General features: G+C 41.7%; 1 protein-coding gene across 1 annotated transcript in view; it reads left to right on the forward strand.

Annotated features, from left to right (window-relative positions):
- The window catches only part of TXNDC11 (thioredoxin domain containing 11), a 538,914-nt gene that overhangs the window by 303,667 nt on the left and 213,942 nt on the right, over positions 1-21,305 (forward strand). The window contains exon 6 of the mRNA XM_086941405.1: positions 3,580-3,692. Coding sequence (XP_086797531.1) covers positions 3,580-3,692 — 113 coding nt within the window. The remainder of the gene's footprint in view (positions 1-3,579; positions 3,693-21,305) is intronic.

Genomic DNA, 21,305 nt, shown 5'->3' on the forward strand with positions numbered 1-21,305 from the left:
TGAGAAAAATAGACTCAAAAGCGCAAGCTCAGTTCCTCCTTTTACCTCCTATTTTCCATTTTTTCATGCACAAGGTTTCCTCCAGTTACAATTTGGAGCTCCCTGTTAATATAGATTATTTTTCCACCCACACCTGCTGAACATTATGTCTAGCGTGTTTAGAAAAACCCAATTTCCTTGGTATTCAGGGAAGCAGAACCTCTACATGTTTGAAGAGAAAGCTACAGAAGCAATGAATTTTTAGAGAACCTAATAACTGAAGTTCAAAGTCAATCAATCAATCATCGTATTTATATAGCGCACTACTTACCCAGAGGGTCTCAAGGCGCTGGGGGGGGGGGGGGGGGGGGGAAATCTGCTACTGCTCGAACAACCAGGTCTTGAGTTGCTTCCTGAAGGCGAGGTGGTCCTGGGTCAGGCGGAGGTGGGTGGGGAGGGAGTTCCATGTCTTGGCGGCGAGGTAGGAGAAGGACCGTCCCCCTGTGGTGGCCCTGCGGATGCGGGGGACGGCGGCGAGGGTGTGGCTGGACGAACGAAGCTGGCGTTTGGGAGCGTAGAAGTTGAGGCGGCTGTTGAGGTATCCTGGGCCTTGGCTGTGTAGGGCTTTGTGTGCGTGGGTGAGGAGGCGGAAGGTGATTCTCTTTTTGACCGGGAGCCAATGCAGATCTCTCAGATGTCCGGAGATATGGCTGCGACGGGGGATGTCCAGGATGAGTCGTGCTGAGACGTTCTGGATCCGCTGGAGTCTCTTCTGGAGTTTGGCGGTGGTTCCGGCGTAGAGGGTGTTGCCGTAGTCCAGACGGCTGGTGACGAGGGCCTGGGTGACCGTCTTCCTGGTCTCGGTGGGGATCCACCGGAAGATCTTACGTAGCATGCGCAGGATATTGAAGCACGACGAGGAGACGGCGTTGACTTCTCTGGTCATGGAGAGGGAGGAGTCCAGGATGAAGCCCAGGTTGCGTGCGTGGTCTGTTGGTTTGGGTGCGCTGCCTAGGGCAGGGGGCCACCAGGAGTCGTTCCAGGCGGAGGGTGAGGATCCCAGGATGAGGACTTCTGTCTTGTCCGAGTTCAGTGAAGCCTAAGTGTACGCATGTTTCCAGTTTTGGAATGAATTGAGGAATAACATTCACATTTCCAAATACTGAATGTGCTAACAAATAAAAATCATACCACAACACCTCTTGGTGCAGTGTCTTAACACAGGCACCCAGCAGCCCCCACGGTACCGGGCCCCCAAGCTCCAGGGGTCCCCCTCAGCACAATACTCTGGCTGGAGAGCTCTTGATTGAGTCCAGAGAGGGCCCCTCCACGTACCTTGCAGGGGGTGGGGGGGGCTCCTGTTTCATTACACCAGTGCTTCAATGCTTAATGTTTAAAACACAGAGGAGATGCGCAGGGTGGAACCAGAGTCCCTTTACAAAAGAGACTCTTACTTGTCTGGAGCGTACTGTCTCTGTTAGCATCCTTGTTTGCATCAGGGACTTCAAAGGCCAGGAGCTTAAAAGGCCTGCAAAGCATTAAGAGCCAGAGGACAACACCATCAAACCTCAATGTGCATCTGGAAGTCATAGCCCACTTAATACCCTGTGCTTGTACTTTCCTAGGCGTACTTCTCTCGTTTCTGCACCAATGAAATGTCCATACAGTGGTATTCAAAGCTCCATATGTCATGGAAGACCGTTTTATCAATGGCTGATGAATGTGGGCTGATCAACATTCATATTACACTTAAACAAAGCATTAATTTGGGATGGCGACTTGATCTTTAGCGTCAGGCTCTCTATAACTTGTTATACCTTTCACTCTGAATCCTAAAAAGTGACACTTTCTACTATTCTAAGATGTAAGGTAACTACTAAGGGCAACATGTCACATTTGGAAATTGTGATTACACAATTGCAATTTTCTTAGAATCTCAATAAGGTAATCCAATTTCTAATGTATGAAACTCCATGAGTTTCATATACCGATTCTGAGTGGGTCGCAAATTGACCTACCTCATTAATATTAATGAGGTAGATTGCATTTTGCGACCCCCCCTAGGAATCACTTAAAATCACAGGGATGGTGGCCTGCTGGGGTCTGCAGACCACCATGTAGGTGATTGGTTTTAAATAAAGCATGTTTTTTAAATGCAGCTCATTATCCTCAAAGGAAAACGAATTGTGTTAAAAAAAAGACAAGTTTTCTTTTAATTTCATTTAATTAAATTTTTTAGGCCTGCTCTTGAAAAACGTTTTTACAACCATTCCCAAATCATTTGCAATGGGGTTACCACCTACTTAAAGTAGGTGGTAAAATGCGAATATTTTGCGACCGCATTCATGGTCACAAAACATTCATACATACCATTAAGATTAGCTGTTTGGGAGAGACGCCCTAAACACGCCCCTTCCAAATACCGAATCGCAAACCCATTTTGCGATTCGGTAACAGGTTACCGAATCGCAAAATGGGTTTAGAAACATTTACAACGCATTTTTTGCATCCGTAAATGGGCCGAATCATTGAATCTGCCCTTTTGCGAACGCAATTTTGTTGTTACTAAATGTGGCTCTAATTGCTCTATTTCCACAAAGGTGGTATACATATACCCTGGCAGAGATTATGTGACTGGGAATACAGAACTGGAAACGCCGCAGGTAGAGCACTCCACAAACGGAACCACTCTCATTCCTGCTTAATAGTTCAAGATAGAAAAGGAATGTGCTTTCTGCACCCTTCCACTGTTCCAGACTCGTTTTCAGGCAACGAAAACCAGTGCTTACCATAGGTGTGATCATCACACTTCTGCACTAATTAGCAAACTCCACATGTCATGAAAGACAGTTACAATCAATAGCAATACCTGATAAAGTGGGCTGATCAACATGTGAATGGCACTTTAGACAAACATTGACTGGGGGAGGTGGTGATCTTTATCCTGTTTGCCTTTTTGATGCTCAGTAGCTATCTCATTGAGACCTAAAGAATGATTTACTGTTTTACTAATTTAAGTTTTAAGGAGTCAACTAATTGCTTTATTTTGGCACGAGCGTTTTGACTTGTTTGGCTTCTTTCCATTATCTGCCTCCCGTTACCATATTTTTGGGCCCTGAATGTGCCAATCATTCGCTTACCTGACATGTGTGAGCCAAAACCAGTTTTCTTTTGCCCTCTGCCAGATGTTAAAGTTATCAGCTCAGACAATGTGGACAAATAGCTATTAAAGAGAGGTAAACTGTGTGGTGCATGGGAACGTGAAGCCTTCAACATAGGCAAATTATATGTGTTTAGTGCTGTTATTTAGCAAGGTAATAGAATGTTTATTCGCATTTGTTTATTTGCTCATCATGTGTTGGCTCATATCTTTTTGGAATCCAGTACCAATTTCATTGGTCAATCTTAATTGTGAGAATAACTGACATAATAGAGACGTACAAAGTCTAGGTATAAGCCTTTATCACTAGGTCTTTTGGCACTTATCAAAATAGCATCACTGTAACCCACGAGGATACTTCTCGTGTGTGTGTACGTAAGCATCATACCACTTTGTTGCACTGTATAAGATTAATAATGTGGTTCACTTTACCTTTGCAGACTACATCGGCACTGTACGTTTTGGTGTGATCACAGATAAGCGCATTGCCAATGAAATTTCCCTGAGCGATCCCGGAAGTGTGTACCTTCATAGAAACCTCAACAACTCTTTGGTAAGTGAGCAAAAAAGTCAACACATTTCGCTTCCTCATTATGTTAAAATTTGTATTAAGTAAATCCTAACTTCAGACTCAGCATTTCAAAAATATGAGATGATGTTGTGTTATTGAATTAGTGTTTGGCACTCACAATAATCTTATTTACAGCAGATCCTTCATCCTAGCAGGACCCAGTGTTCTTCGTGATTGCTGTTCTTTTGTAACTTATCCGCACGAAAATGTAGTCTGAAACTGTTTTACATTTTTGCCGAAGCGTACAGGTGGTTGGTACTGGTTCTTTTGGGGGGGGGCTGGAGCCTGTATGTCATTATGTCGCATTTGAGTTATCAACATACAAAAAATAGTGCAACATTTTTATTACCTACTATTACATTATCAATATAAGCATATATTTACTATCTTTAACTCCACAATCACTTACCTAGACTTACATTGCTATATATTGGTGAGGTCAATATCATGAATGCAATATTTTTATAAGTTAGCATTTTGACTGAGATATGGTGGTAGAAATTCCTGCAGCTAATTTACCATCAGACTTTAACCCAAAGCAAGAGGGACACATGCAGAAAAGGGAAAAAGAAGAGTGAATCCCTTAGATTGGGTTCTTATCAGTGTATGGCAAAGAGCCTTTTTCGGAGGCCATCAGCTAAGCCATATCACCGTACAGGTTTATATCATTACTGTCTCCACATAATGCCAACATTCCAAACAACCGGAATTACGCAGTAGATAGTCTGTATTGTCTCGTCAATTATATTCAACACATTCGTGACAGAGGTCAGTCGGTCAATTCAACGACATTCCAGTAGGGTTATCAGACTCCTTTTTGAGTGATATATATGTAAAACTTTGTGACCAGAACCCCAATTGGTTGGGACAAAATGAATAGAATTAGCAAGTTTTATGTATCTTTAGGAATGTTGGTTTTCCTTGTGTTAGGCTTTATGTATTTGATTTCTTCTCAACTCTAGATTCATATTTACTTAATGTAATGCTATTGACTGACTCCCCTGGGTTTACGCTATCCAAATGAACTGCAGTCATTTATTATTTAATTACCCTGGTTCCTAGGGTTGCGAGGATGACTCCATAGGCTTATTTGGCAACCCTAGCAGCAGGCTCCTAAGGCAACTTTGATCCCCTGCATGTATTTATTTGTTTTACATATAAAGCATTGATATGATCGTGATTTTGACATAACAATCAAATGCATTGCGAGTGATGTTAATGTTCTATAAAGTGAGTAAGCAGTGAGGAGTGGGGAATGTATAAGAGGCAGGAAACATGCTCTTCAAATTGAAAATGCATTCCTGGCAATAGGAAAACAGTCTTAGATCAGATGGTGTTTGTAGAGAAAAGTCTTAATTATTTTCTCGAAAGATAAGTAAGGATTCCGATTTTAAAATTTAAACTGGGAATAAGTTCCACAAAATGTTTTTTGTACCATAGAATGATTGTGATGCTGTTTACTGGGTGGTAAATCTCTTGATTTCCAGATATTGGTAGCACCAGGTTTCTAGATGCTAGAGAGCAGATACACAGAATTGTTGAGGCATAGTACTTTGAATGAACTGCAAGTCAACTTGTATTATATTGTGGACTCAAGTGGAAGACAATAAAGGTTTTTGGGAACAGAAAAAAATGTGGCTATTTTTTTTTTTCAACCCGTGGACATTCTGCCACAGAGTAGAATGCTGCCTTGATTTGAGGAAGGTACAGTAGCTAGTAGAGTTTCCTTAATCAATTTCCTATTGCTCCAAAGATTGCAGTCTGCCACTGAAATTTAGAAAGTGATATGTCGGTACTTTTTATTCCTCTGTTTACACTACCCAGGGATACCTACCAATTCTACACCTGTTTGAGGAGAACATACCTGGGAGACTCTTGGAATATGCACACGGGGATAACTGCTGTTTTGGGGCAAGTGGTCCACTGCACCCAGTGAACTCAAGCATTTCTGAAATAAATAGTGGTCCTTTGGAATTCACGGAGATGCAGCTTGCCTGGATCCCACCACGTTACCCTTTTATCATAATTTGGAATAGTATGAATGACCCCTGTCTTTAAACTCAGATTCTTAGGTCTGTTTTAAAAATGCATGCTTTCCTTCATGCCCAGTTTCCAGCCGTTTGAGTGTATCAGTGTGGAAAACTTGTTTAGCCACCTGCCGTGGTGTTATGGGTAAGGCTATATGTTCCTGTGCCCCGAAGAGTCTGGTGGACATTACGGTATATTACTTCGTATACTGACCTTCAAAGTAAAAAAGTTGCCAACGTTATTAAGACGCATTTTCTCATTAACACCGTTTTCTTTCAATATTTTCTAAGAATTTGTTTCTTACATCTACGCAAAAGACCCCTTCTAAATTGAGAATTTTGCCTAATGTTCAAAAATGTATAGATTTTTCCTCCTCAGACTGGAAATATGTAGGAATTGCAAAAGTAGGAAATATTGCTGATTTTAGCACTGTAAACCTTTTGATGGCGTTTTTTTTTTTTAAAACACACTTTATTTGATAGCACGTTAAAAATGGTTGCCATATTTCGCTTTTTCTAATGTATCGTAATGGTAAATCACAAACCCTCGATATGTATGCAATCTCCCAACATGTTGGAGAGAGTGGATGCAAATTTGACCATATATTTTAGTTTATAACGGTTTTAGTGCATACTGTCCCAAATATTAAAACGAACATTGGCAAAGCCAATAGTTCTGTCTTGCTTTAGGCGCAAGTTCATTGTGTGATAGTCTGGATGATATAACAGAAAGGCACCTGATTACCAGTTGGGGGCACGCAGTGTGAGGTGCATGATCTTAGGTCACATGTTTTATCCGCCACCTTCAGTAACTTAGGCCACACCTCTTGGAAAGGCTTCCTAGTTACGCTTCTTTCTCTGTGTCCCCTCAAGAGAACCTCCTTCTTTTTCATCCCACTCAAACTTCTGAATAGCGTCTTATGAGTAAGGGCGTACGCTGCTGGAAAAAGGAAGCCTGGAAATCACTAATATATCTAAATTACCTTTAAAAAGTGCTAAGTTCCTCCAGTGCCCTCAGAGAGTAACTATTTTTAGGTGCATTGCAAGCGCACAGAAAGACAAACAATCCCCAGAAGTAGTAAATACAAGAAGCAGAACAATCAGACAGTGGTATGGTTAGCTGATATATAGAGGACACAGATGTACACACACACACACAAGCGATCCCAATAACCGGATAGAAATTGAAAATGAAAAGGCACAAATGTGATCGCTCCCTAGACACCATTCAGAATGTATCTGTGGAGATGAATAATTGAAAAGACGATTCTGCTAGCACTGGCTGGCAGAGCGCATCAAGGAAGAGAGGCAAATAACAGGAGACAGCCCTTTCAAGAGTCGTTCTGGGCTCCAGGATTCCATGTCAGCCCGGAGGAACATAAGTTGTTGCTAAATATTACAATCAAATCAGAAAAATAGAAACCCATTGAACAACTAGAATTGCTCTTAATTTCTTTCGTGTATAAAAACAATTCAGTTTCGAAAATCTTGTGATCGATTCACACTGAGAACATGATTTGAACGTGCGCTTTCGCTGTTTCTAAGTGTGCCAAATAACAGATAGAATTATTAGGCAATATAAGGTACGGACGCAGAAATTATCAAAGTTTGCGTTGACCAGGCTGAGATTGGATTTCGTTACCTGCAGCTCAGAGCAGACCGCAACAGCTAGCGTTTGCTGAAGCATACAAGTAGTAACATATCTTTCACTTTATTGTGTGACTACTGTAACATATTGTATTTATTTTTCTAATTGTTAGTCCTACTGGTCTTCACCTTATTATTATTGTGTTTGCATTATTTGCATTAGCAATGTCAACACAGAGTAGGCATTGGCCACAAAGTTCAAGAAGCCTGGGGGCTGTGGTTGAAAGCATTTTTACTGTTACAAACATTCTCGGTTTGTGACCGCAAACATGTTTATTCAAGTGCAAAAATCCAATTTTAGTTGTCAATAAACGTTTGTAAACTACTAATTTCGACATCTTACCGAATCTGGGGCCAGATGTAGGTAAATGTGAAATACCGATTTCTTAATAGCGAATTTTACTGATTCACTATTAAGAAATCGGTATTTCCTACGTAGGTAAAGATTCGATAAAAAAAAAAAAGAATCCTTAATATTCCTTATTACCGAATTGGTAATTGGGATTCGGTAATAAGGAATACCTACACATTCATTCCTATGGGCTTGGAGGCCCATAGGAATGAATGTGAAGACATTCAGTATTAGCGATTCGGTATTACCGAATCGGTAATACCTGGAGGTATTTCAAGGGTGCCAGGGTGTCCAAAGGACACCCTGTTGCACCCCTGAAATGTGCATGTGTGCACATGTGGCGAACATACATGCCCTAAGGGCATGGATGTGTGCCACATGGCACTTTTAAAAATGCAAAAAAGTGCTTTTTTAAAGGAAATCGGTAATTACCACCAACTTAAAGTTGGTGGTAATTACTGGCTTCTTAAGGCCCAAAAGCACTCATTAGTGTGCTTCTTACATTGCATTTAAGGAATCAGTATTACAGATTCCTTAAATGCAAGAGCAATAAGGAATCGGTATTAAGGAATCGGTATTTACAGATTCCTTATTTACTGATTCCTAACCTACATTGGGAATGGCTAAATACTGGTCGGTAACGCTGAAATTTACTGAATTTCGGCGTTACCGACCGGTATTTAGCCACCTACATCTGGCCAGTAGTGCATAGATATTTTGTGATTGGATTACAGTTTAAAAAATCGATGTACTCTAGATTGTTAAAATGTCGAAATTATGAGGAGACTAAAAAGTTTCAGACTCCCAGGTTGGTGTGCCAACCCATTTGCAAAACTGAAGGGGTCCCAAGTCTCGTCACATTTGTGAATAAAAAAAAATGTTTGTTAGAAGTAGACAGTGACTGCTCTCAAACAAACTTTGACTTAAAAAAACAAGTAACCTTTTTTTATTTTCTAAATCTTTTTCGTTTAAGGGAAACGGGCTGCATTTAAAAATAAAAGTATGCTTTGTTGAAAAGAAAAGTGATCACCTAGAATGGTGGTCTGCTGCCCTTGCAGGACACTATTCCTGTGAAGGCCACTAGTCAAAGCGGATTGCAGTTTGCAACCTACCTCATTATTTGTTTATGAGGTAGATCATAATATGTCCCACTCTGATTCATTAATGTTCATGAGGTCGGTCAGATTATGTCCCACTCTGATACTGAATTTTATGAACTGACCTTTAAGTGCAGCCTATTTATAAAATTCTTTACTGGTCTTTAAAATACTAGTATTAAATTGCAACTGGATTTTTGAGAACAGATCTTTTATACATCTGGTCCATTGTCTTGACCCTTACTTCTATCTGGTGATTCCTCACCTTTTGAACATATGGAAACATTTGGATTTGGAAATTTTCAATCAGTACTCCTGTGGACCAGTTGGTAAAATTGTGCCGGTCTTCGCTGACTAATGTTCTGCTCCGAAAGTGACATGTGGAGCCGCATATAGGTACATATAAGGTGCTCTGATGTGAGATCCTTTCTTTCCACGCCACTAGGCACTGATCCAGATCTACCTTTTGTGTCTTAATGAGACTAAATTGTCAAAAGTTAACCTAAATACTGGTGTGTGCAAGAGTTAAACCTTGTAGGGACTGTTCCAAGCCAATGCATGTGACAAATCCCCCCAGATTTGTCTTTGGTGCTTTTGGTCATATCTACAGAAGAAGGTATTTATCGGTTTTGTGTGTCATGACTCCATATGGTGAGATCCCTTGCCTGAACTTCTTATGATAGTCCTACTTTATTAGGCCAAAACCCTGAGGAACTGTAATCCTATCACCGACCTAGGAAACCATGGTACCCCGTACTACTCCACGGCCTAACTACAACAATTAACCTTTTTCTACCTATTACTATTTAATAAGGCGTTCAATATTAGATTACAGGCACCAATATGGATATTTCATTTTGATCTGAAGAACTCAATCGTATACCGGAAATGCATATCCAGTTGATTTAATTTTCTGACCAACATTCCACTTCTCATGAATCAAGTTCATATTGATGTTTACAAAAAACTCATAACCTCGGACTTCACTGCACAATGGAATACCAGACCACCTTTGGAGTAAATATAACCAATGGAATTGGAAAAAGGCATATCTACCAATAAATATTTTACACAAAAGTTTATATCACTTTCCTTGTGGTTGACAATTTAACCTTCTGGCCTGCAATTTGTATCCCTTCTTAATGGGATGTTACACATTTCCTACACTGATACACACAAAACTGAGTTTCTTCTCACACAGTAGCATTATAAATACGTTTAACGTGATGGCAGTGTCTTACATAGTGATTTGGACTAAGCTTGTTCAGCAAATTTGGTTAAGCAGCGCTTTTTGTCATAACAAAGAAGCCCATTTAAGAGTATCATGCAGCCTTGAAAAATCCCCCGCCCTTCTTTCCACAGTGAGCAAAACACTTGTTGGCTGTAACTCTCTGTACACCCAAATTTGAACAAAAGATAACAGCAAGCAATTTTGCAGCTGTAGTTTTTTTGCCAATTATACCATATTGCATAATAGGATTATGCTTTTTCTTGATGTATACAGACATAATATTTTAATGTGAAAATTGTTGTTGCAAGCATCCCTAACCTCAGATTGACCAATTTGTATTGTTCATGACTTGGCTATCATCAGACCACTTGTAATGTACCACAAAGGAGCCTGTAAAGTCCTGTCATTTAAATATCTGTCCCAACAGATTTCAGTAACTTTAGCACATGTCCTTGTTTTGTGAGATTGTCAACTAAATAGCACTTCGGTGTTCCAGCGCAACCACCCGTACAAACCCTAATCGACCTGAAGTGTCTAGCAGTCCTACCACGTACCATGCATCAGAGATTAGACTAACGCATTTTAGTACTGGTGTCCACATTACCGCGTTAAAATATATTAGTCACGCATATTTACAGCTCCTCCGACTCAAATTATGGAATGAGGTGCTTCAATCATTTCTTGCTTTTTGCTGTGTGCTACTGTCCCAGCCTGCCTCTGCAGGCAATTCAACCCAGCCTGCCGGCCCCAGAGGCAGCGTGTTGCCATGTTTATTTGTTACTTTCAGTTCTTCCTCAGCACAAGCCTAGCTTCCTTTTTAGAAAAAACCCCCCAAAAGACATTGTGGACTCAGATCTTGCCTCCCGAAAACAAGTGGGAGGATCGGCAGAAGAATAAACAAACTGATAACAGCTAGTGTGCCGGACCCAGCCTCGTGTGGGTCTGGGGCCTTCTGTAGTTTTCAGGTGCATGCTGAAGTGATTAGCCAAGCATCCACATTTCTTTCCGCTCTGTGCCCATGTTCCTGCCTCGTACTCCCTGACACAAGGTGGTCCTACAACTGCTGAACCCTGTGTGTCCCTGTGGAAGAGGTGTTGCAGCATGGGCGCAGAGCAGGATGTTTTCTTTGACACCACCAGCTGGGTCAGGGCAAATCTCAACTTGCGCATGCCTTTCTCTCTCCTGAGCCTCTGTCACCACGGATTTTGCCCATTTGCTGGTCGAATTTATGAATTATGTTTTTGACCTCTGAGTGTCATCTAGGGGTGGGCGTAATTTGCCTGGTCACTCTACGCAAAGCTCAGTGAAACAGTAAAAAATCAATGCGAGCACGCGAAAGTTCTGCAAACACGCAGAATTGCTTGTCCGCCCGTTCACAATGCTTTTTTCCTGTTTGCGAACACTGTTTGCGTGCTTGGGAAGAAATGTCTCACAAACACGCATTTTGAAAGCGCGAACAAGCAAAAAATTCTGCAAAGCTGCGGATCGCGGAATTTTTGGCAATTCCGCGTTCTCTGCGGAACGCGAAATTACCCAAATTCCGCGAGCGGAACGGAATTTACTGCCCAGGCCTAGTGTCATCATGAGCAACTTTCAACTCCGGATGCCCTCGTCTGTGGGCGCGAGTGTAAAGGGGCTCAAGTAGTACTATCAGTATGGGCGCACACTTATAGGAGCCAGAGCCGGACTGCCTGCCAGTGACTGCAGGGCAGGACGGAAAATGATGACGAGCATCTGCAAGAGGCCGACATGAGACCTAGCTCTGGTCCACATCTAACTTGAGGACCCTGGCCCACATCTAACTAGAGGACCCTAGTGTGGTGCCAAAGCTCCGCTGCTGTGAGTGTGCAGCAACCATTCATGCAGATCCAAATCTCAGTCTGCAGTGTTCCAAACCACTGTCTGTGAGATGGCGGGCATCTACCTACAAGTACAGCAGGGGTGCCACTGCGCAGAACACAGGTCGAAGACACTCTTTGTGGCTCAGCCGGACACTGCATGGAGAAAACAACTGCTCGTGACACAGTTGAGTCCATCAGCAGAGCACTCCCTGAAGAGGAGTGCATTGGAGGTGATTGGCTCGACTTAAAGTACAAAATATTGAGAGTTGAGCTCCAGTGCTACAGCTGAAGGCAATGTGAGTTTCAGACATGGCCTGTCAATGAATCATAAAGTAGTTTGCATTGCATTCTCATCCAATCCTTCTCCTCTCTGCGGAGTGCACAGACCAATAGGCAAACTTTTGTCAATTGCAATTTTATGTGAGGGATTGTGGAGGATGTACACCGTTGTCGAAATACAGACAGCACTAAACCAATATTAAGAAAATAATGAACTTACAGGTGAGGAGAATGTATGTGGGTGTGAGAGAGAGAGAGCATGGTCAAGATGGGACACAAGGACATACAGGTAGAAAGACAGTAAGAAGAGTGATGAAGAAGAATATCCTTGCGATAAAGAAGATTTCAGAAAAACGTGAGGAGGAAATGACGTAAGTGGCTAATGGAGTGAGAAACTGCAGAAGATAATGTTGTGAAGCTGAGACCAGGAGTGATTGAGACACTCTAAATACCACTACCTCTTCCACAGACCCAGAATGGTCCCATTCTCATCTAATATTTGAGAACTGCAAAAATCTTATACAAAATATTAACAAAACCATTAGGCACAGGCATTGGGGACGTTCTGGAAGCGGACCTAGATATGCATCCCGCTCACTGCTTACTATTGGCTTTTCCTTTTGTCATTCACATGTGCATGGTTTTTGCTTTAGGCTGTCCAGCTTAAGTTAGTCCTTCCCATGGATCATATCCTGTTTACCACCTCCCCGAGTGGCTCCTTTTATTCTTCCACAACAGCTCATGTTTAGGGAACAATTTGTTCATTTTTTGTGAAGCACTGCATGAGCGCCAATTCGCTGATACTGAAACCACCCATCTTCCGGAAAAAGAAAACATACGATAGAGCCTTCTCAGGGGCAGCACCCAGACTATGGAACTCACTCCCTCCAAATATCAGGAAAATTACAAACACAACATCATTCAAAAAGGAAACTAAGATCTTCTTAATGAGTAAATTCCTTACATAGCCAGGAAATGACCTCAACGACATTGCGTACTAAATATCTCTCTTCGGACTTGGAAAAGAAGAAAGTGAGAGTCGCTAACTAGATGGGAGCTAGCCTCAAGTGCTTTATGGACCCAAAACCGAGAAGAAGAATACACAGACAAAGACAATGCTTGAACTATTTACACAGGAATACAATGTTCAAATATAATCGAATAGCTTCAGACGCAGGCTGAAAGTACATAGAAATGTGTAAACCGATGTCAAACACTAGACTATTCGTACGAATCCATTACTAATATGCTACGATATGTCCCTGATAGACTTATACCGATCCTACCTCATAGCAATGTAAATGTGTACTTTATAGAACTTTAATATGACTTTCACCTATCTACCTCATATCAGTGGGATATGTTTACCATATAGCTCCATACTTACCTACCTCACTCACGATATAACAATGTGTTGTCTTTTGCTAATTATATACCTCATCATGTATATGTCATTGTGAAGCGCTCTGATACCCAAGGGTCACGTTCGCGCTATATAAAATTCTCTAAATAAAATAAAATAAAATAAATGTTTTAAAAATGTATGTCATGCATGCTTTTTCCCACACTGCTCTCTCTATTGCTTCTGTAAGGTGTTTTGTGGATTCTGCAGTCACTTTTACCAGAAGCTGCTCTGGTTTTTGCCTTTGTTTTTAAGGCACATTCTTTATGCATGAAAGTGTATGTTTTATTCAGAGGTCGCTTTTCACAGGGCTTGCTTAACAAGCTACTACAGCATGCCTTCCATGGGGATGCCAGAAGCTGTCATTTTGTTTTTACAATTGCTATGATTTGTAGGTCAATTAGCCCAGTGAAGAGAGCATGGTGTTGTCTTTATAGCATGCCAGCAAACGTCCCTGGCCTATTTGCTGCTTGAACATGGGCCTGAATAGACTATTTCCACTTCTGCCTGCTTTTAAAGTTCTTAACTCTGGTTATGAACTTTGTTCCTTTAACACGAAGGAAAGGACCTTAGCACATGTTTATATTTCTTAGGGAAATCCAGTTATACTTTGCAGTAGTTAACAATTCTATTGAATTTTCTATTTGAATGCTTTTCTGTTGGATACTTGTGTACTGTAACGAAACAGTCTTTTGAACTTTTGGAATATGCTTTCCACTACGTACAAAGCTTTAGCAAAAGTATGATAACTCGGCTACTTTCATTTATTGTTTGGCACTTGAATATTGTAAGATCTGACATCCTTACGGTGGTATTCCCCCAACTTTTTGCCTGCTTATCTCCACTTTTCGCTGTATCTATTTGTTGGCCTGAAGACTGAGCATTTTACCACTGCTAAACACCTGCTAAAGTGCATGTGCTTCTCCCCTAAATATGGTGCATTGGTATATACCTGATTGCCATATTTAGTTTACTTGTAAATCCATTGTAAAGTGGTATACAATATACCCAGGTACTTTAATCTAAATGCTACTAGTGGACCTGCAGCACTGATTGTGCCACCCACACAAGTAGCCTTTCAAACCAGCCTCAGGCTTGTCAATGCAGGGCCTGTGTGTACAGGTTACTGCCACTTCGACTTGGCATTTAAAACAACTTGCCAAGCCTTAAACTCCCCTTTTATTACACATAGGTCACGCCTAAGGTAAGCCTAAGATAGCCATATTAACAAGGTGCTGTGTAAGTAAAAAAAGGTATGACGTTTACTTTTAAGTTTTACATGTTATGGTAGTGACAAACAGCTAAATTCGTTTTTCACTACTTTGAGGCCTACTCCTCTCATAGGCTAGCATAGGGAATTCCTTAAAATATTTTTAAGCTGTAAATCCCGATTATAAAGAAGCAGCTGCATCATGTTTCATATCTTTGGAATGGGGATGATAAGTTCCCTTTAATGGTAAAGTTGGATTTAACATTACTATTTTGGAAATGCCACTTTTACAAAGTGGACGTTTCTCTGCTCTTACTACTCTATTTGCTTGCATCCTGTCTCCAATGCACAACTAGGCCCGGTGACAGCTACACTTTATGCATTCCCTATAGGCAGCCACAAACACAGGAAGGGTGGGTTTGACAGAGGACTCCTCTGTATTCATCTGCATTCTGATAGCCTTCCCGGGCAGGAAGGAGGTGGGAGGGAGAGGGAGCTGACACTTACATCTGAATAGGCTGTGTCCTGTCCCCACACAAAGGGCTGATTACCACCCTCTCCACCAGATAGCCTGGCAGACGGGTTGGGATGAAAGGGTACCTGTGCATTTCAAGAAGCTCCTTTGAAGTCACCCCCACTTCAATGGCAAATTTGGGTAGAGCTCTTGTCCTACCAGGACAGTACACTACTGGACCTGTGAAGAACTGTGCCAGGAGTAAAGACTGCTGTGCTACAAGGATTGCTACTCTGCTTGACTGACTGTTCCCAGGAACTATTTTAATGTTGTGCTGAGCTGCCCCTGCTACCTACTGATCTCTGCCATAGTGAGGACAAGGACTGGACCCATTTCACTTGAACCCAGAGTGACTCCATGGGCTTGCTGGCTTGCCTCCTGTCTTCTAAAGTCTCAGGGTCATAAAATACTTCCTGCAACTCTGCTGGTGCTGCTGGACTCTGCTATCTGCGAGTTCTACCCTTGCCTAAGGTGCCCCTTCTAGTATTGGGCCTCAGAAGTTGATTCTGCAGCTGTTTTGCTACAAAACTGATGCATCGTCACCACTGCGCCGGTCAAAAACTCGCAATGCCCTTCGACGCAGACACACTGCTTGTCTGAAGACATCCCTGTGTGGCTCGATGACAATCTGAAGTCCCAGCGCTGAAGTTAAGACTCAGATGCAACGCCGATCCAAGGTCGCAGCTGTGAGGCTCGACTTTGACGCACCAATCCAACTGCGTGAATCGAAACAGGTGCATCGGACTCTCAACGACTACACTTTGCTCCATCCAAGGTACTTTGTCAGCTGGACCTGTTTGAGCTCATTAGCCAGCTGGGCCTCAATCGTGGTCGACCTGAACTTTGGATTTATCCCTGTCTAGCGGGACCTTTGAGTTCTATTGACTTCTAAGCAGTATTTTTGGTTTATCCTTCAAATTCATAACTCCGGTTCTACGTTTTGGATTTTTGTTGTTTTGGTCTTGATTTCCTCATACAATTATTTTATATTTTTCTAAACCTGTGTGTAGTATTTTTTAGGTGTTTTTATTTTGTTACTATGTGTGTTTGTTGCACAAATACTTTACACATTGCCTCTTTAGATAAACCTGACTTCTCTGTGCAAAGCTACCAGAGGGTGAGCACAGGTTGTCTTTTGTGTATACCTAGCTTACCCTGACTAGAGTGGTGGTTCCTGTTTGGACAAAGTGCATACCTCTGGCAACTAGAAACCTAATTTCTAACCAATATGCTGAGATTTGCCCTTCTGCATTTAATACAATAATTGTATAAATGCATAACGTTGTGTTTTCATAACGCTTTTTCCCCGAAGCAAACAGTGTTGCACATGTGCTAGTTTTGTGAGAGAAAAAAAACAATAATAAATGCTGTTTCCTATTTGGCTTTGGACTCCTCATTTACAGTAGGTAATGTACTTTTTTTTAATCTCTGAAGTTCTTTTCAATAAATCCACCATGAAGTGTATTATTAGGAGCCCTATATCAGATAGTACATGTAGTAGGTTGCTAGTAAACAGCAGCTCCAGTGTCACATCTGTTTTATTTAGGACCATGTTTCCATAGGAAATGTGTTTTTTTGACTTCGCTATATCTTTGGTGCCGTTTGACAAATCTTCACGATTTTTTAAGTGTGCCTGTGAGTCTTGTTGCACATGGAAACTTTCAGGGTGATCCGTCAAGCAGGGGCTGAGAAAAAGGGAGGGGTCAAAAAAAGTGCCCATGTTAATTCCCATAGAGTCTTCAGACACGCCTGCAACCCAAACCACTGACCAGAATGACACCAAATTTGGCAGGAAGGTACGTTTTTGTTCGCAGATCATGCTTTCAGGTACCCGGTGTAATAGTTGTTGAGAAGTTTAAGGAAATCCAAATTTGTTTATCTGCGATCACGGCTGATTCGTAACGATTTCATGATTAATCGCGAATGTGCGTGCCAACAGGAATGCCTTAATTGGCTGGCCAGAACTTGAGCTGAGAGTTGCGGCTGTCATTTTACCTCATAGCAACAGCCCCTGGGTTCAAATTAAATGGTGGAAACTGGCATTAGGGGTCAGGTTGGCTGACCCTGATCCCATGGCTGGAACAGAGGGATGTTTAAGGAATCCCTTATAAGTATTATATGCCGAAAAACTGTTTTTTTCCATTTGTGAATTCGCTGTGACAGTCAGCGCGGCCTAATGAACCTTGCTACAAATTTCGGTATAAGTCGCAACAAATTCTTGAATATCATTGAAAAAAATAAAAAATCAAATGATTATAAACCCACCCTCAGTTTCACGTAGACACTTGCAAACCCACTGAACCATCCATCTGGAGACTGATGCTCCCACATAGAGGTGCACTCGGATACTCATAAAGCAACTCACAAACCCACTCGACACTTATACACCCAGTTACAGATCTACTGATGCACTCACACCCACTAAGACTCATGTGTCCACTTGCAGACCTACTCGCACAGATGCACCTCCTCACAGACCGAGTCATACACTCACACACCCATTCAGACCCACTCTGACTCTCATGCACTCACTCACAAACTCAATCAGAGGCTGCTGGATCCACTCACAGACCCACTGAAAACTCATACACCCACTCATTCACCCTCCAATAGATCCACTCATACACTTAGTTACAGACCAACTCTGAGACAGCCATTCCTACTCACAGATTCAATCAGACACTCATGAATCCGCTCACAGACCCACTAAGACACTTATACCCCCAGTTACAGATCCACTCAGATACTCACTCACTGACTTACAGACCATCTCTGAGATTCATGTGCCCACTCAGACCCATTCAGAGAATCAAACACCCACTGAAATACTCAGACACCTACGCACTGACATACAGACCCAGTCATACACTCTCATATCTACTCACAAGTGTACTCTGGTACTCATGCACCCACTCACAGACCCACTAAGACACTCATGCACTAACTCCCAGACTGAAGCACATTCCTGGAGGTACTCGCAAACCCACTCAGACACTGACACCCACTCACAGCCCCACTCAGACATACAAGCACCCAGTGAGACACTTATGCAGCCACTCCCAGACCCTCTCACAGATCCACTGAGGCACTCATGCACTCACACACTCATGCTCAAAGGTTACAGGTTATAGTTGGGAAGTAACATTTTAAAATCCTTAAAAATTTACTTAAGAAACCAAAGATTTCAGGGATGGTATATGTCGGAAATAGAATTTAAAATAACCTTAGAAATACACTGAAACCATAGGTTACAAGGACGTTCTAGTTATACTCAGATTTCACTCATGTAAAACCATTGAAATTCAGCATTTATAGTTACCTGAGCTAACTATAACTTACTCCCCTGCAATGCACCACTTATGACCTCACATATTACATCACACATTACATGGTCAGTGACATCACTGATGACATCTCAAATGACATCTCTAATTATATCACTGATTACATCATCCAAATAACCACTCACACACCCACTCAGACCCATTTACAACCTCTCATACACCTACTAAAATACCCATACAACCACTCACACACCCATTCACAGACACATACAAACACAACCATTCACTCCTCCATAGAGCCACTCACCCACCCACCCATACATACAATTAGTCACTCACACATACAGCCTCTTAACACAGCCACTCACTCAATCTTACAAACACTCACGCAGTCACTCACACACCCACACAACCACTTACATCCCCATTCACACATCCATACAAGCACTCCCATATCCGCTCACTCACCCATATAGCCATTCACACACACTTACTCTCTAATACAGCCACTCACACACCAACTGACTTAACCAAACACCCACTCGAACAGCTACTCATCTACCCATATACCCACTTACCCAGACAGTCAGTCACTCATACAGCGATTCAGATACCCACCCACTCCTAGTCACTTAAAGACCCACTCACTAACCCACACTGCTACTCCCAATTATACACCCATACAACCACTCACACACCCAGCCTCACACACCCACTCAGACACACCTACAAAACCACTTGTACACACATAAAACCACTCACACACCCACAGAGCTAGTCAGAAACCCATCCAGAAACTCATGCACCCACTCACACACCCAAATAGCCACCCACACACACACTGACACAGATAGTCACACAGCCACTCAGATCACATATGTTAGAAATAATGTCACTCATTAGTAGTTCACCTAGTATACTAATCTTACTTTTGTAGTAGGTTAGTATATATGTTTAACACCCATAAACTCTTAGAAAACACACTTACTTGATGATGTCATCAGTGATGTCACTGACCATGTCATCAGTGATGTAAAATGTGAGGTCATAAGCAGTGCATTTTGGGGCGTAAGTTATAGTTAGCTCAGGCAACTATAACTGCTGAACTTCAATGGGTTTGTATGAGTGAAATCTAACCATAAAGTCTCTTTAACACCTTGGCTGCTAGGGATATTTTTCTCCAGCGCTGGATTCTCAGATTTACCATTGTTCATGACGAGCTCAGCTCGTCATGAGTGTATGGAGGTGTACATCATGACGAGCTGAGCTCGTCATGAGCGTCCAAGGAGTTAACCTTTGGGTCTTTCAGTGGGAAAACAAAAAATAAATATATATTATATATATATAATATATATATATATATATATATATATATATATATATATATATATATATATATATATATATATATATATATATATGTTTATTTCCAAATGAAATCGAGACTAATACTGCACAAAACATTCACACCGTGATAACAAGCCCACCATACGACATGCAGTTAGAAAAATGATCTTTTACTTGCAGCAGGTAAGTTCAAATGATACAGCATTACGCGTTTCGAACCTCCAGGGTCTTAATTATATCCTCAAATGAGGGTCAGTGTTCCTGGTTTTAAATACAAAGTGGTATTCAACAATGAAGAAGGACTTAGCTTGCAGACACCATGTTAGAAAAAAAAGTTACTGTTTTAAATATTCACCCATTAGCAGGACTTCATTCTCCATAATGCTGTGCAACTGTAACAAAGAGCATTACTGCGCCCTTCTTCTTTAGTACAATGTATCTCGCCTTAGTAGATGAAAAATTAAAAGATGGGACAAAGTGCAAATCAGTTTTGACCCTGTTGAAGTGTGAAGGGTATATCCAGACGTGGGTCATGTGCTCACTACACCACTGGATTCAAGCTAGCCTGGCTGATGAAGGGTGATGCCCTGAAACCGGTCCCAGGATGCTTGTTTCCGGTCCCGGGAGGACCTGGCTTGGCAGTTTGAGTTGAACTGTTCCTATAAGGAACAGGGTCAAGACTGATTTGCATATGGCTGGGTCCAAATTGGGATGGTATGGTGAGCAAAAGAATGATTGATGAAACCCAGATCCTTGTGACTGGGGGTGAATGTTTGCATTGTCCAGCATTCCGTCCATCGATTGTTTCTTTTGCATCTTTCTAAAAGTGTCATTTCTACAATAGTAAAGTTAAATCCAACTTTGCTAGCAAAGATGATTTACCATTACCATTCCAATGATATTAAACTTAATAAAACTAATCCTTCTCAATCAGGAATTACGGTCTTTAAGTGTAATAAAGAATAAGGAATTCCTGATGTTAACTTGGGAGGGGTAGGTCACACAGTAGTGAAAAACTAATGTAGGTGTTTTTCACTACCAGGATGTGCAGAACTTAAAGTATGTGTCCTACCTTTTACTACATAGCACCCTGCTGTATGGGCTAGCTAGGTTCTACCATATGGGTGATGTATCTGTAATAAAGGGGAGTTGAAGACTTGGAAAGGGATTTTAAATGCCAAGTCGACATGGCAGTGTAAACTGCACACCCAGGCTCTACAGTGGCAGGCCCGAGACATGTTTAAAGGCATGGCACAATCCGTGCTAAAAGCCTGCTGCCACCTGAATCAATGCGCTCTTTTAACTTATAGAGTGTAGACACTAATTGTTATAAAATCCTCATAAATGCTTTGTGCATCATGTCT

The sequence above is a fragment of the Lissotriton vulgaris genome, chromosome 10 (assembly GCF_964263255.1).
Source record: "Lissotriton vulgaris chromosome 10, aLisVul1.2, whole genome shotgun sequence".
NCBI lineage: Eukaryota > Metazoa > Chordata > Amphibia > Caudata > Salamandridae > Lissotriton > Lissotriton vulgaris.